The 13,822-nt window shown below is 47.8% G+C and overlaps 6 protein-coding genes across 6 annotated transcripts; 1 reads left to right on the top strand and 5 right to left on the bottom strand.

The window, feature by feature from the left end:
* Positions 1-265: 265 nt before the first annotated feature.
* On the bottom strand, positions 266-2,318 carry cps1 (Gly-Xaa carboxypeptidase; the record flags this gene model as incomplete). The annotated part of the gene is made up of 4 exons (XM_016742283.1): positions 266-309; positions 367-1,703; positions 1,777-2,184; positions 2,269-2,318. 4 exons carry the CDS (start codon positions 2,316-2,318, stop codon positions 266-268), a joined length of 1,839 nt encoding a protein of 612 aa, XP_016597613.1.
* A 1,846-nt stretch (positions 2,319-4,164) lies between these two features.
* Positions 4,165-4,855, top strand: PEX2_050070 (WSC domain-containing protein; the record flags this gene model as incomplete). Its single annotated transcript, XM_016742282.1, has 2 exons — positions 4,165-4,456; positions 4,524-4,855. The coding sequence occupies 2 exons, from the start codon at positions 4,165-4,167 to the stop codon at positions 4,853-4,855; spliced, it is 624 nt and encodes a 207-aa protein (XP_016597612.1).
* A 565-nt stretch (positions 4,856-5,420) lies between these two features.
* Positions 5,421-6,269, bottom strand: PEX2_050060 (uncharacterized protein; the record flags this gene model as incomplete). The annotated part of the gene is made up of 1 exon (XM_016742281.1): positions 5,421-6,269. The coding sequence occupies one exon, from the start codon at positions 6,267-6,269 to the stop codon at positions 5,421-5,423; it is 849 nt and encodes a 282-aa protein (XP_016597611.1).
* A 906-nt stretch (positions 6,270-7,175) lies between these two features.
* PEX2_050050 (WD40 repeat domain-containing protein) lies at positions 7,176-8,424 on the bottom strand (the record flags this gene model as incomplete). The annotated part of the gene is made up of 2 exons (XM_016742280.1): positions 7,176-7,298; positions 7,351-8,424. The coding sequence occupies 2 exons, from the start codon at positions 8,422-8,424 to the stop codon at positions 7,176-7,178; spliced, it is 1,197 nt and encodes a 398-aa protein (XP_016597610.1).
* Positions 8,425-8,466: 42 nt separating this feature from the next.
* Positions 8,467-9,396, bottom strand: PEX2_050040 (uncharacterized protein; the record flags this gene model as incomplete). Its single annotated transcript, XM_016742279.1, has 2 exons — positions 8,467-8,605; positions 9,098-9,396. The coding sequence occupies 2 exons, from the start codon at positions 9,394-9,396 to the stop codon at positions 8,467-8,469; spliced, it is 438 nt and encodes a 145-aa protein (XP_016597609.1).
* Positions 9,397-10,431: 1,035 nt separating this feature from the next.
* Positions 10,432-13,328, bottom strand: PEX2_050030 (telomere repeat binding factor family protein; the record flags this gene model as incomplete). Its single annotated transcript, XM_016742278.1, has 4 exons — positions 10,432-10,477; positions 10,544-11,581; positions 11,640-13,017; positions 13,235-13,328. The coding sequence occupies 4 exons, from the start codon at positions 13,326-13,328 to the stop codon at positions 10,432-10,434; spliced, it is 2,556 nt and encodes an 851-aa protein (XP_016597608.1).
* Between the last annotated feature and the right edge of the window lie 494 nt (positions 13,329-13,822).

Below are 13,822 nucleotides of genomic sequence, written 5' to 3'. Positions count from 1 at the left end.
TTTTACTTGACTATCTTCAAGCCCGTGGGGATTTACTGGAGCTTTGTATATATCATAATGCGGGCTCTGCTGCATGGCAGCCTTGTAAAAGCCGTGGAATATCTAAGTGATCTATTGAGCAGTGATCTTGTTCTAGTAGCTAAATTTCCAAGCAGCATATATTGAGCCCTCGACCTGAAACGGGAGGATCTTTACATCTAAGAACCGTATGTGCCAAACCTTTATATATGTGGGTCAAGGGAATCCAAAATAGAGAGTAATACGCTCACTCGGACTTTCCATCCCAAGCATCGAAGGACCGAATGAGATCTGATATAAATTAGCCAGACTTCCTAAACGAACAATGAACGAAAAGAGAGAACATACCATAGTAAAGCATGATGCCTTCAAGATGCACATCCAAGCGGATCCGCTCATCCACGGTGTGAATATTCAGCGATCCGCCAGCCCGCGACGGACTCCAACGGTAGATATTCTCCGACAAAGCCCAGTAGAAGCGCGTATCCGTGTTTCCAGTCATGACATCTCCCGTGACGACAACCGTCGGCTTAGACCCAGCCGCAGATTTGGAAAGCGGATTCGAGTGCGACTCAAAGACACTACGAGCCACTCCGGCAAAGTGCGCCCACACCTTTGAAGTGAGCGGGTCTGTTGGGGAGATCGGAGCCGGGGAAAGAGGAACACTGAGAGGCGATAGAGTGAGAGTGCGGTCGCTCACACCTCCTTCGGTGGACTCCGCCACACCGGGGAAGGCAACACGCAGAGTAAGATTGTGAGATTCGGCAATAGGGCCGATAAGTCGGATAGCGCGCTCGCGTAGCTCATCAGGCGTCTGGTGTAGTGCGACGCGGTAGTTGACGACGGCTGAGATCTTCTCCGGCAGCGCGTTTGTCTTGACACCGCCGTGGATCAGGTCTGCGGCCTGCGATGTCTGCATTGTATAGCGGACTGCGGGACCACGGGAGCTGGCAACAGCCTCGCCTAGAGCGGCGGGATCATCTGCTACCAGTTTCTCGGATAGCCAGGTCTCAACGTGGTCGGGTGAGTAACGTGCCTGGCACTCCAGCATCCCGTGGGCGGGGTGGTTGGTATCCAGCCAAGCGGGGAACAGCTCCTTCCGCTCGAGCTCGTACAAGATCTCCGCCATGATACCGATGCCGGTGTGTGCGGGTGGGATGGAGCTGTGGCCACCAGGGACAGCAATATCGATAATGAGGTCGAGACTACCCTTCTCACCGACAGCCGGGAGAGCATACAAGATCTCGCCGTTAGAGTCGGATGCATCACCCAGGCTCTGAAGTCCCATTCCGCCCTCGTCGAGGATGAATTCAAAGGAGTCCTTGCCGTACTTTTTCTCCAGAGCTGCTGAGATTGCTCCGGCGCCTAGGAAGCCGTGTGATTCCTCGTCGAATCCAAAGGCAAACAGCACCGTGCGTTTTGGCTTCCAGTCCTGCGAGAGCAGGTCTTCGACTACGGACAATAGTCCGATAAGAACGTTTTTGCAGTCGCTTGCACCGCGGCCCCAGATCCATTCGCCATCAAACACACCCGCGAAGGGCGGGTGGGTCCAGTCTGATGGGTCGTCGATAGGGACGACGTCCTGGTGGGCCATGAAGAGTAGCGGCTTGCGTGAAGTGTCCGCACCCTCGAAGGTGAAGACTAGACCGAGGCGGTTAATGTGCTCAACCTTGCCGCGGTTGTGTCTATGTGATTGATTTAGTACTTTCCTCCCTTCATTTATGGAAGGCCATGTTCAATGATTGGACAATTTCTTACACTAGTGGGAAAAGCTCCTCCAACAGCGATTGGAATTTGACTACAGGCTCGAATGCTTCATCGTATGGATCTTCCATAAAATCACCAACGGTGGTTGGGATCTGCACCGCGCGCGAGAGCCGCTCTGCCTGGCGGGCACGGAAGGCATTGTCGGAGAGGAAGATCTGCGACGAGTGGAAGCCATCGTTGGGGGTGCTGACCTTGGGTGGTTGTGGACAGGTTTCCCGTGTAGATGGGTTCGATAGTGGGTTATACTGACTGTCCGACAGATCGGTATCGGGGAAGAGACGCTGTTGTGTGGGAATATTGAGCGCTAGCGATGGCAACGCGGCCAGGCCGAGGAGGGCGAGAGTTTTCATGGTCGGATTAACTTGATTGAGTACTTTCCAGTTGTAAATATCCCAAGATCTCGAAAAATTAACGTGAAGGAATTCACAATAGCTTAAACAGAGCACGCCAAAGGCTTATCTTCTTATCTTCCCCTCTCCTCACCTCGGCTGGCGGCCCTTGCCGATGGCGAATTGCCCTATCAGGATGCCCATTTTGCCGACAGTTGGGGTAAGTGTAGTATGTATTGATCATGTTGGGAATGATAGTTGAAGTATAATTCTTCATTTCAATTAGATTGAAGGTAGTAGATATATCTCGATAGATTTGTGGGGCCCATTTTCGTTCTTTTTCTCGTTGCGGAGTACAATATAGAAGACATACAAAGTACAACATCATGTACAATAATAGATTGGGGCTAATATTTGAGCTAACATGAAATACGCACCAATGTCTTACTGCATGAAACGATGTGAAACTTGGATGATTCTCGGCATTTTCCCCAACTGGAATTTGCTTCTCCAGTACGGAGTACCTCAATGCGAAGAAAAATGGAATAAATCTGATTAGCTTCTGTATCTTTTTTTCACAAAATCGAATGAGAACTAATCATCTTTTCGCCTATATACCTATCAGTAGCCGCCACACTGAGCTATTAATTTGAGCATTATGCCAAGTGCTTATTGCTAGCGACACCACCGGATATTATTCCTGTTGGCCTTGCGGAGTATACTTAAGTGACTTTTTCTTGTCGAGTTTAGGTAGATGACTATCGATATCATATAATATTCGTCCTAATCGACCCTAGTTGGATGTACCGTGAGGTTGAATCCCTATGCGATTCAGATAGGTCCCTTGTTGACTCAGACTCAAGTCTCACTCATAGTGGAGGAAATACTGACAAATGCTTACCCCTAACCTTGCTCGATCTACTTAGTTCACCGGCTCCTATTCTAATCTGAAACGTCGACTATGTTAATATAGGCAATCACTGACGTATCTCAAAGAAATATACGGGGTACTAATACTAAAACTTAGGTAAAGATATGTTGGCACTGCTCAGCGGCGTTCGGCGGGAAGATCCTAGCGGGTGCAATGTAAATCGTAATCCAATAGTCATTATTTTCCCCCACTTGTGCGGGCTCCGTGTCCCTGAGTCAAAATAAGGGTACCCGAATTTGGGTCGTTTTTTTAAGTACGACACAAGGAAGAAGATAAGGGATGGGTAATGGTGTTTACCTCGGTAACCTGATAAACAAGGCACTCCACACAATGCGGAAGCTTCGGTTCAACCATGGATTCAAAACAGACTTGACACCTAATTTTGATGTTCAGTTTCCCAATTAGGCCACACCACACACATCAATAACTGTCTTGGTACCTTGCAGAATACGTAGATGACTTACGGATTACGGAGTAGAATAATCCCGAATACCAGAATACCATAAAAAGAGAGTACCAGAAAAGGAGAAACAAGGGGTCACCGGCGATGACCAGCAATGACCAGAAATGTCGGATTCCTCACAAATGCAACACCCTAGAACCGCTCTATACTTAATTAAGACAAGCGGGAAACTACAAACACGCGAACTGTTCCTCGAGTTCATCCCATTTGACTCTGAAAAGCTCCATTCGCCGTCATTGGTTGCTCAAAGAGGAAACTTGTCGCCACACCTGGGGATACCGCTCAGGCGATCGTTCGCTCACGAGCCAATGAGACCTGTGAAGCCCGTCAAGCCCCAGTGCGAGTTCAATAGAACATGTCGCTTAGTGTTTCAGGTTTATCATTTTCTACTTTCGGTCGCCCAATTGGACGTTGATGTCATCTGTCCCAGCCTTACTCCACAGAAAAACACTCGAAAAAATGGAACCCGACGGGTGTTCCTAAGACGAAACAAACGGCCACTTTAAAGAAGCTTGATAGGACCCTTTTTTTGCTCCCCCTCCGCCTGTCAGACTACTCCCTCTTTTACATTATTCTTTCTTTGAATTCTCGCTCCTACTCACTTTCAACCACCTTTTCACTCTTTAATTCGTTGATCGAATATTCCGCCCATCATCATGCATACCAACTACATTTTCTCGGCTCTTGCCCTAGCTCTTCCCGTATACTCGCTTAACTCCACCGCTAGTATGGGCTGCTACTCTGCCGTCGAATCATTCAAGAACCAGGGTCCCTTCACCTATCAATCACCAGGACATTGCCAGTTCCAATGCGCAGACAACGATTTCAAGGTCGCTGCTCTGAGCCGCGGCGACATGTGCTACTGTGGCAACAAAGTTCCCTCAGATTCCGCCAAGGTCGCCGACGATAAATGCGACATTGTCTGTCCTGGGTGGCCTGAATCAACCTGTGAGTTACCCAAAATGTCACTTAGCCCGGAAATAAGATCATAACTGATAGGATATTTCTTACGTAGGCGGCGGCATTGATACCTTCAATATCATCTTGGCGGCGGAGGACCTACAAGCCTCTCCTTCCGAAAACGCCTCCACTACTATTGCACCTACTGCTGCCACCGCAGCTGGCGGAATCATTGTTGCTGCCTCGACTGCTAGCACACCAACTAGCACTGTGACCGCGGCCTCAACCGTGAGCTCCAAGAGTGGAAACACCGTATCCAAGTCTGCTGCTGCCTCCGGCACTGCCGCAACTGCCTCGCCCACGCCCACGAATAACGCTGCCGGAACGGTCCGCGCGGGATCATCGCTGCTCGGCGCTGCTATTGCGGGTATGGGCTTGCTTCTGTGAAGCTCATAAACTTCATGTCTTGTGATTGAAATTGTCTATATACTGTCGTTTTGATTTCTGTACCCTACATCGCATGTACAGTTAAATCCCTCGCTGGTTCGTCAACAGGGTGTTCATGATATCAGACATAATATCCAGTTCCTGCTTATGTTTCTTCTGCTGGATCTGCTGGTCGGATTTGGGATGCATTTACTGCCTGTCTCGGGATGGGCATCTACACTTGTTTTTTGATTTTTGGGATTGCATGAACAAACTAGATTAGCATTCAATACTCACTACCGGATGGACTTCGATATCCTTTTCGGGGAATTTAAGATTCTGCCAATGCCATTGTTAAGATAGTAATACTAAACATACTTCAATAGGGGCGACTGACATACGCTAGCGAACTCAAAAGACACTTTTTTTGACGATCTTGAAAAAGTCCGAGGCAGCATTTCTGTCCGAGGCAGGTAGGACATTGACTCCTCGCCTGGATTGATCCTTCCATCCAAAGAACAAGGATTTTTTGCTTACAACCGAAGCAAAGCAGAGATTGAGTTGCTCTTTCCTTTCACGTGATAAATCACTGGAAGCCCTGCATATCCCAAATTCGATCTGCAATATCTTCGAGGGTTTGCGCTGAGATTCGAAGATCTCTTTCGGCGGGTGTGGATGGAGGTCGAAGAAATAAATCCTGGAATGGTATGACGAGGGGGTGGTTGTCGACTCTCATTCGATTCGAAGCTCTCTTGATCCAGACGACTTGGGAACGGTGTGGTCTGTCGTTATGGAGATTCCATCTCTCAATGCGGATATTTGGCTCATCTCTATCGATTCTTAGAGTAAGACATATCCTTGCATTTCCATCATCTGGATCTAGCCAGAATCGAACATCAGAGTTAAGCTTTGAATCAGACTCCGAGTACGCAACCTCTAAAACAACTGAGGGGCGCTTTGGGTATCCAGGTGGTGGTCTCCTGGGACCCCAGCCGTGGTCCCCCGCTTTCCCCCTATCTCTCCCTGCGATAACTGCACCAGGGTATCCGTGAATCTTAGTAGAGAGCCCCATTGGGAGAAGGCATTCGGTGATAGCGTGGTCCAAAGCATATGATGCAGTGGCATGTTCGGCGGATGAAGCCATCCTTGCAAGAAAAAGTTCCTCAGTCAGATCGTATGCGGAGCAATGGGAGGTGATGGTATTTTCTTCATTGATTGGGCAAAATAAGTGTTCAATCGTTTCACGACTCGCATGGAACAAAACAAATTCGGTTCTGTCACAACCCGAGGATTGGCTGCGATTCAATTCCAGATTCAAGATACGAAAGAAGGAAGGTGCCCCTTCGTATGGATATCTCTTGATTGACCGGGGTAGGTCCTTGAGGAAACTACCCCCAAGCTCAAGGTAGCTATCCTGTGTTTCTATTTCCGCCATCTTGACGATATAATTGGGAGTAGAATGAAATAATAGGATATTGAGTTGTATAAGTAAGACACAGTTCCTCAGTGATCCTCGTTTCTCTTTTGTGAGGTTTGAAATCCATTTAGAATTGACCTCATTATGACAAGCCCATCACAAAATAACTACATACGTAGGGGTACAAGCCCCGACGGTGCCATCATGGGCTTCCTAGTTTGGGAACATCAAAAATAGCAGAGAAGATGTGAAAACAAGAAAGAAAAACGTGAAAGCCCCAATACCCCAAGAAATTTGCGCATAACATAGGCACAAGTTACCCCAAGTGATGCAAAGCCAAGAGGCTAGTTCTATCTAGTGGCTTGGCTTTTATATCTAGTCAGAGACCATTAGAATCACAACCTTGTTGTATCTTCTACAAAGTCCCAAGCTAGTCTCCTTTATTTGGCTTCAAGTTTGAAGAATATTGTTGTAAAAGAAACGAATTTCGGGAACATATCGTTTCAATAAACCTCTCATCAAATGCTTGGGATTATTTCTGCTTTTTGTCCCATTTAAACTTGTCAACAATCGCGGGTGGCGAGAGCGCCAAGCTATAAGAGCCTCATACCCCGCGTGCGGTGCTTAGCCTTCCACAGTCTGAATCTTGAAGCAGATAACCCGGAACATAGCTATTTTGGCCCAAGAGGAATGCATCGCCTCGAAATTAGTTGTACTTTAGATCTAGCACACATCATCTGCTATTCACACAAAGTTCGTCTTGCCATGGTCACCCACTATAAACCCTTAGCTCACCTCTAGTTGTTTTTAGCCCTCGTCTGGCGAGGGATCTTCATGGGACATCCATAACATTACGCCTGACAAAACGGTGTGGTGTCTGTTCACCTGTTTCTGGCTGCCTAATTACTACCTAGCCCTATTGACTCAATCACTCAGATCAACATCTTCGTTCGGGCCTTCGATCTCATTACCTAGCTCATCAACAAAAACCCGCTTCCCCAGTTGGTCAGATGGTATGGTGTCAGGGGATGCGCCGAAGTCGAGAACCTTTATAAATCAGCGAATTATAAACGGCATATCAGTTTGGATGCGTACTAACCTCAATGAAACTCTGGCCCTCACGATGAACTGCTGCAATGCAACGCTGGGTATCGATCCGGAGAATCCAGACACCGCTGATGTCGGTGAGGAGGTCCCTTTCAAACACACCAGTTCGTGTATCCCACATCTTCACATCGCCATCAGAACCGGAGATTACCTTTTCACCATCGTGCTGGAAGGTTGTGATCGCTCCGTTATGGCCGTTTAGCACGTTTTGACAATGGCCATTCTCAGGGTTCCAGATTCTTAGGGTAGAGTCTGCAGCCGCCGACACGAGCATATCGTCTTTCAAATACAGTAGGCCAACTAATGACGTGTGACCTTCAAGATTATACAACAAAGCACCTGTTTCAAGACACCAGATCTTGACCATGTGGTCCATTGATCCACTGATACAGCGGTTCCTCTTATGATCCAACAACACGTTATAAACCTTGGTTGTATGACCTTCTAGCCGGTGTAGTGATTCTCCAGTGGATATTTTCCAAACTCGTACGGTACTATCGTAGCTACCGCTAACCAGAGTATCCCCGTAGGCTGCGATTGCTCGCACGGAATGTTGGTGACCAGTCAATACACGGACCAGATATGGACATTCCTCGTCGCTTTCAGCAGGAGTGAAATACTCCTTGTCGCCAGGTTGAGGTAGATTCCAAACCCGCAGGGTCGAATCGCGTGATCCCGAAATGATTAGAGGTTGTTCGGGCATCATTTCCGGTGTACCGTCTGGATGCTCGCCGATTTGAACTGGGAATAACATCTGTAAGTTCCGTACTGTGGATGTGTGACCTTTCAACACGTGGGTGCACTTGGCTCTCGCAATATCCCATACTCGGATGGTGCAATCTGTCGACACAGAGACCAGAGTATTGTCATGGTATTCAAGTCCCCATACGCCACCTTTGTGGCCTTCCAGTCTTGCTCGAAGCGCCCCGGTCTTGGTGTCATACACGTTGATTTTGGTGTTGTCGCTACCGGCTATAATCTTGTCGTCGTCGAATTGTAAACAGGTCACAATATGTCGATCGTGTGCTTGGAAAGCAATATGCTTCGGTTTTGTATTCTTCCACATCGGGGTTGTTTGCCGGAACACGGTGAATGTGTTCCAAGATTGTCAAAAGGTGTATGAATTAATTAGAGAGAGAGTTAGAATAGAAAGGACGAAAAGAAAAGGAAAAGGGGGTGATATTGCGGGGTATTGGCCAATTGACAGGGTAACACGAGGGTTAGCCAGTTGCCGCTGGGTGTCTTGTCTATGATTGGGGCCTAGTACCCCAGGCTGGGGGGGTAAACTGGGGGTGCTGGGGGGTGTTGCCCCCGAAGCCACACCCGAATATTTCCTCACGTGACTTTATGGTTTTTCAAACGACCAAGTCCCACAAAACGCAAATGTCACTCAGCTTTTGAAAAAAGTCGCCCACTTTGTATGGTGTTTTGGTCGTGCACGTACCATGCCCATACAAAAATTGTCCCCCGGAGCAATTTCTAGCCACTTTAACTGCAATTTCAGTTTTTACACCCCAAATGGGGTCGGTGGGTATGTGTAGAGATGGAGACAACTCGTCTCCACATCTTCCCTACTGGTATTACATGTATCAATATTGTAGAAATTCTTGTTATCCTCTCACTACTACTAGTATATTCATTTCAACACCATATAATAATAACAAGCCTCAAGATACAGCAAAAATAGTTGATGTATGCTATCTAATTTGAAAGACCAAAAACATGAGCTGTTGCTCTACTTCTTTCTGTCCTTGCGCTCCTCTTGCACTTGTCGCCTGTCAGCATTGTTACACGGAACACATTCGCTGAATCGGAGCGCGAAGCTTTTAGGATGAATCGGGCATTCAACCATATGCCCTAAACGAAAGCATCGCTGAGTGCGAACATGAGTAGGTCGCTTTTTGAGACAGTGATGGTTGTCGTCGGCTTTGACCTCGGACATGTTCTCGACCTTAGTTGCGACCTTGTTCTCCTTCGGAGTCCGACTTCTTTTCTTACCTCTTCCCTTGCCCATATTCTTACCCTTGCCATTACCCATTTCGAGAGTCAGAACCTGATATCGAAGTAAACAAATTCCTTGGAAGTCTGGTTTGATTCAAGTAGCCGGTTCGTTGTGGTCTGGAATTGATCTGGAGAGCTAATCTCAAGAAATACATCCGTTTTTATACTAGAAATTATCACTTCATCCGGTATATACCGTGTCGGAGTCATCCGTAGATCTAGCATCTTATTAGAGTATTCTGCATGGTATCTGCATTTCTTTGTCTAGCTAATGCACCCCTGAAACTCGTGAAATGAATAACATTCTTTGATCCTGAGTCACCACAGAGCTACCAGCGTCCTATATCAAAGATGCCAAAGACGTTGAACAAAGCATTTGTTGGGAATTTGTGGAGCGAGGTAGTCAGTATGATATGGTCCTCATAAGCTTCATGTTTATTCCTCATACAGTTCATACAAAGCCATTGATCTCTTGTAATTTGGCCTTGAACTTGACTCAGCCCATCCTTTCATTCCATGTTCCACATTAGCTTAGCTAGCTTAGCTTATGTTTCACTATCTCAGTGTAAAACACTTCCTGTAGTTCCCTTCTCCCTTTTTCTTTGCTTTATGAATGGCCATTCTCCAAACGAAATAAAAGTATTGAAAGGGCCTTGGAGAGGGTTAATAAAACCTATTAAAAATAATAGCAAAGAGGAACACCGTGGACGAGGTCAAAAACTAGTAACTGGAACTAGTTCGCAAGTTCTTGTTTTGATTTCATTGCACATCTTTAGAATTGATATGCACCCGGTGTGGCAACTGGACAGACAGATATTGAGAGATGCTTTCTGGCAGCAATTAGTGTGTAACGTAACAATTCATTCAATCGTGACAGTATAGGGAATCGAAAATAAAAAGGAAGGAACAACGTTTCCTCCCAGAAGAGCCCTGTACAAGGACCAAAAAAACATACACGAAAAGAAAAGACAAAAGCAGAAGCGCCATCTCATGTGCTCCATGGGTATCTCGACAAACGCTAAGGAACGCAAGAACAAAACCGCGATTGCCAGTAAATCATCAATGCGTCAAATCAATTTGTTGCCTTCTCCAAGTTCGGTGGAAGTGGTCGACCCTCTCTGTAAAAACAACACGTCAGAACTGTTTGCTACACACACCCAGGACGAAAAGGTATAATAACTTACCTGACGTACTTCCTTTTCAAATTGCGAGCACGATCTTTGCAATTCACCTGAGAACGACGTTCAAGCATGGGACCACCTTCAGACGGGGGGCAAGCGTTATCTTGCTTCTTTATGGCGGCATAGGCAGTGCCATAAATTCCCATGAGGTGGATCAGACGTTCATCTTCCTCCTCTGTCCACCTGTGACTGGTCTTCAGAACTCTCCGATTGGCTATCGCAGCCTGGGAATTAGAGGCAGCCCAGCGACTCTGGGTACTAGGGGGCGGTTCTTGTTGTCCAACGGTAGTCTCTTCATCAGTGAAATCGTCACTCTCAGCTCTCGATTGTGTCGAGTTGGAGTTGTGGTGGAACGATTTATTGATATCCGATTGCAACTGTTCTCCGGCAGATAGCACATTTTCCTGGGGACGCTGGCGCTTTGCGGCAGGCAAATTTTGCTGAGGCTTTTCGACCCTGCGCCTCGGGTTCAGGTTCTGGTTGTTCTGCTCAAATTCAATGTCTGACCCGTCGCTCGAGTCATCGTCCAGGAGATCAACATTCCGATTTCGCTTGCCCAACACGGTGGAATTCCCTGGGCCTTGAGTATCATACTGGCTTATTGGAGAAACAACTCCAGCATTATGCTGCTTATCGAGGAAGCGCCGAGCGACCGGGACTGATCGACGTGTGTCTTCATCTCTGGGCGAATCGAAGAAGCGAGGATTGTGGCTGACATGGCTGATTCTAGCCGAGTTAGGGGGGCTGGTCGATGTTATAACATCGGGTTCTGGGCCCTGGCTGAGGTTCAGCTCCTCGTCATTGTTTACGTATGTAGAGTCATCGCCGATGTCTGTATATCTCAACTCAGGAGATTGTTGGATTTCAAAAGACTCGGCGGCTCTGGGACCAGCAGAAGGGCCGGGATTGTTCGCTTGGGCCGCAATGCTTGTGTGCGTAGAAAGATTTCGCGCCTGCGATTCAACGTTCGAGAGAGGTTGTTGATGACTAGTAGCCTGGCGCCTCATAAGTGCCGCGAGCGAGGCTGGGTCTCGGAAATTGCTATAGATGAAAGTTAGTAGCCACACAGAGAGAGATTGAAACCGTAGAGTGAGCCTACCTTTTGGACTTGCGCCGACCCGGATCCTTTGCTGCCAGTTGCGCGACCTGGTCGGAGACCGTTTGTTCTGGGACATTTTGAGCGGTGCCTGACCGAGAAACGTTGTTTCCAGATAGTTTATCTGCCTGGGATGGCACCTCCGCCTCAGGTGCCCTATCTGCAACGGATGTCATGTCCACCCCCGGGGCTATGTTCAGCGATCGTTCTTTCTGTGGAGATTGATTCTGATGGGACAAGTCTCCCTGACGAGATTTGGCACCACTTAGAGGTACTGTCGATGCCTGACGTCGACTGGGAGTTCCAAGCGGGACAGAAGTAAGGCGACGAGTTGCGGGTGAGTTATGCACTTTTTCTGCCAAGCGTCTGATATCGTCCTTAATTTCTTTATCACGAGCGTAGATCCAACGTGCAAGGTCCCGTTCAAACAAGCGCCACCTGTATGCCTTCTTCAACCCATCAATATCAACTGAATCCCACTCATAAAGTTCCTCGTGAAGCTCATTGAATCTGTCGCTAACAGCGACCAGAAACTTCTCAGGGAGGTGTTCGGGAAGATGGCCATCATCGTCCTGCAAGACACCCGGCAAGTTGAACCCTCGGAAGGAGGCAGGCATAATCTGGGAGTCATCTTCACTAGGCGCGAGGTCCATAGCAAAGACCTGTCTCAAGATCGAGAGTGGGCTGAAGTCTTGTTCATGTTGGCGTCTTTCTAACTCCATGATAAAAAAGTGTGTGCGGATACCCAAGGCAAGATTGAACGTGGCCTCTGTGGTATTGCTCGCTCCAAATGGCCGTGACATAAAGCTGTCTGCAAGGTTGCTCATGACACATGCGGGGAATTGGGAATCCAGCTGTTCAATGACCTCTGACTGGGACTCGGTGCCCATACTGGGAAGGAACATGTTGAGGGTCAACAGAGCGCAGTTTGTCATGTAAATATCTAAGATGGACGCATCCAGTTGTGCGGACGAAAGCATACGACGAGCCTGAGAGATGTCCAAGAATGACTTGCCATCACGAGAAAGAGGAGAGTCTTCCAGTTCATCGGACAACCCTTCCACGGATCGCCTCAGGCGTTTGCGGTTCGGGTGATTAGAATCGACGAGCCTTTTCGACTCAGCTGCAAGGCTGTCCGGGTTCATGTCTGAGCGAACCAATAGACTCATCACAAGGGTCGCCTGCTGCTGAACGAACGGCAGGTGGGTCGCGATCTTTTCGGCGACTTGAGAATCAACCCGCTCCACATCATTGTGACCCAGGGTTGTACCAGAGACATTGGTATGACCTTCGTGGTTTTCAGGCGACTCGGGTATCACATGTCTTGGCATAATAAACCCCGGAGAAGGGGTAGAAGGCTCCTCAGTTAGCCCAGTTAGCCCTGAATAAAGTCAGAATACATTCAATTGTGAAACCGAAATGATCAAGGAATTTGTGTCAACCGTGAGGCAACGGGACAACAAAATGAAGTGAGTATCGAGCGAGTCGCGCATTGAGGGATACAACTAACTATGCATAATTCTCGATGCACAGTCGCCTGAGCCACCCGTATGCGACATGCTCCCTGGTCACACTAAAATGACTGGAAAAGTACCTACAATTTCGCTCCAATGATCCTTTGCTTGGCATAAACCCTGTATTTGCCTCTCGGCTCCGACTTCGTGTCATGCGGGACCCCGTGATGCGTGACATGGAAGGCGGTGGGCGAAGGGCAAGACACGTGCGTGCCCCTACACGCGTTGTTGTTATGGGTTCTTTTCACACGTTTTGATGGAAATTGAATGAGCTTCAAGAAACTCAAATCAAATGAAATGGTTACTGATGGCTGGTTGATGAGATGGATGGCGAATACGATGGAGTGTTGTTGAATTCAAGGGACAAGGAGCGAGGTGTCAGGGTTTTCGGGGCTGCGTTTCTCGGGAAAACGGAAAATCTATAAAGCGCGGTCTGCTAAGCTGCCTTGGGCATGTTTGGTGCCTCATTTTGATGCCTCGGATTAATGCCTATGATATAAGGCATTAAACCCTAAACCCGAAACCCAAACCCTACAACCCTATTTCTATTTTGAACCAATGGCTTGTGATTACATGATCAGAAGCTATGTTGACCTGTTGGTTTGAATTCGAGCAGATGCAATTGAGACACGCATGGAACAAATTGTTAGACGACGTGACGTTGATGGATAA

Source organism: Penicillium expansum (genome assembly GCF_000769745.1).
Source record: "Penicillium expansum strain MD-8 chromosome Unknown contig166, whole genome shotgun sequence".
Classification (NCBI taxonomy): Eukaryota; Fungi; Ascomycota; class Eurotiomycetes; order Eurotiales; family Aspergillaceae; genus Penicillium; species Penicillium expansum.
The sequence above is the reverse complement of the archived record's forward strand: the minus strand, read 5'-3'. Positions and strand labels throughout refer to the sequence as shown.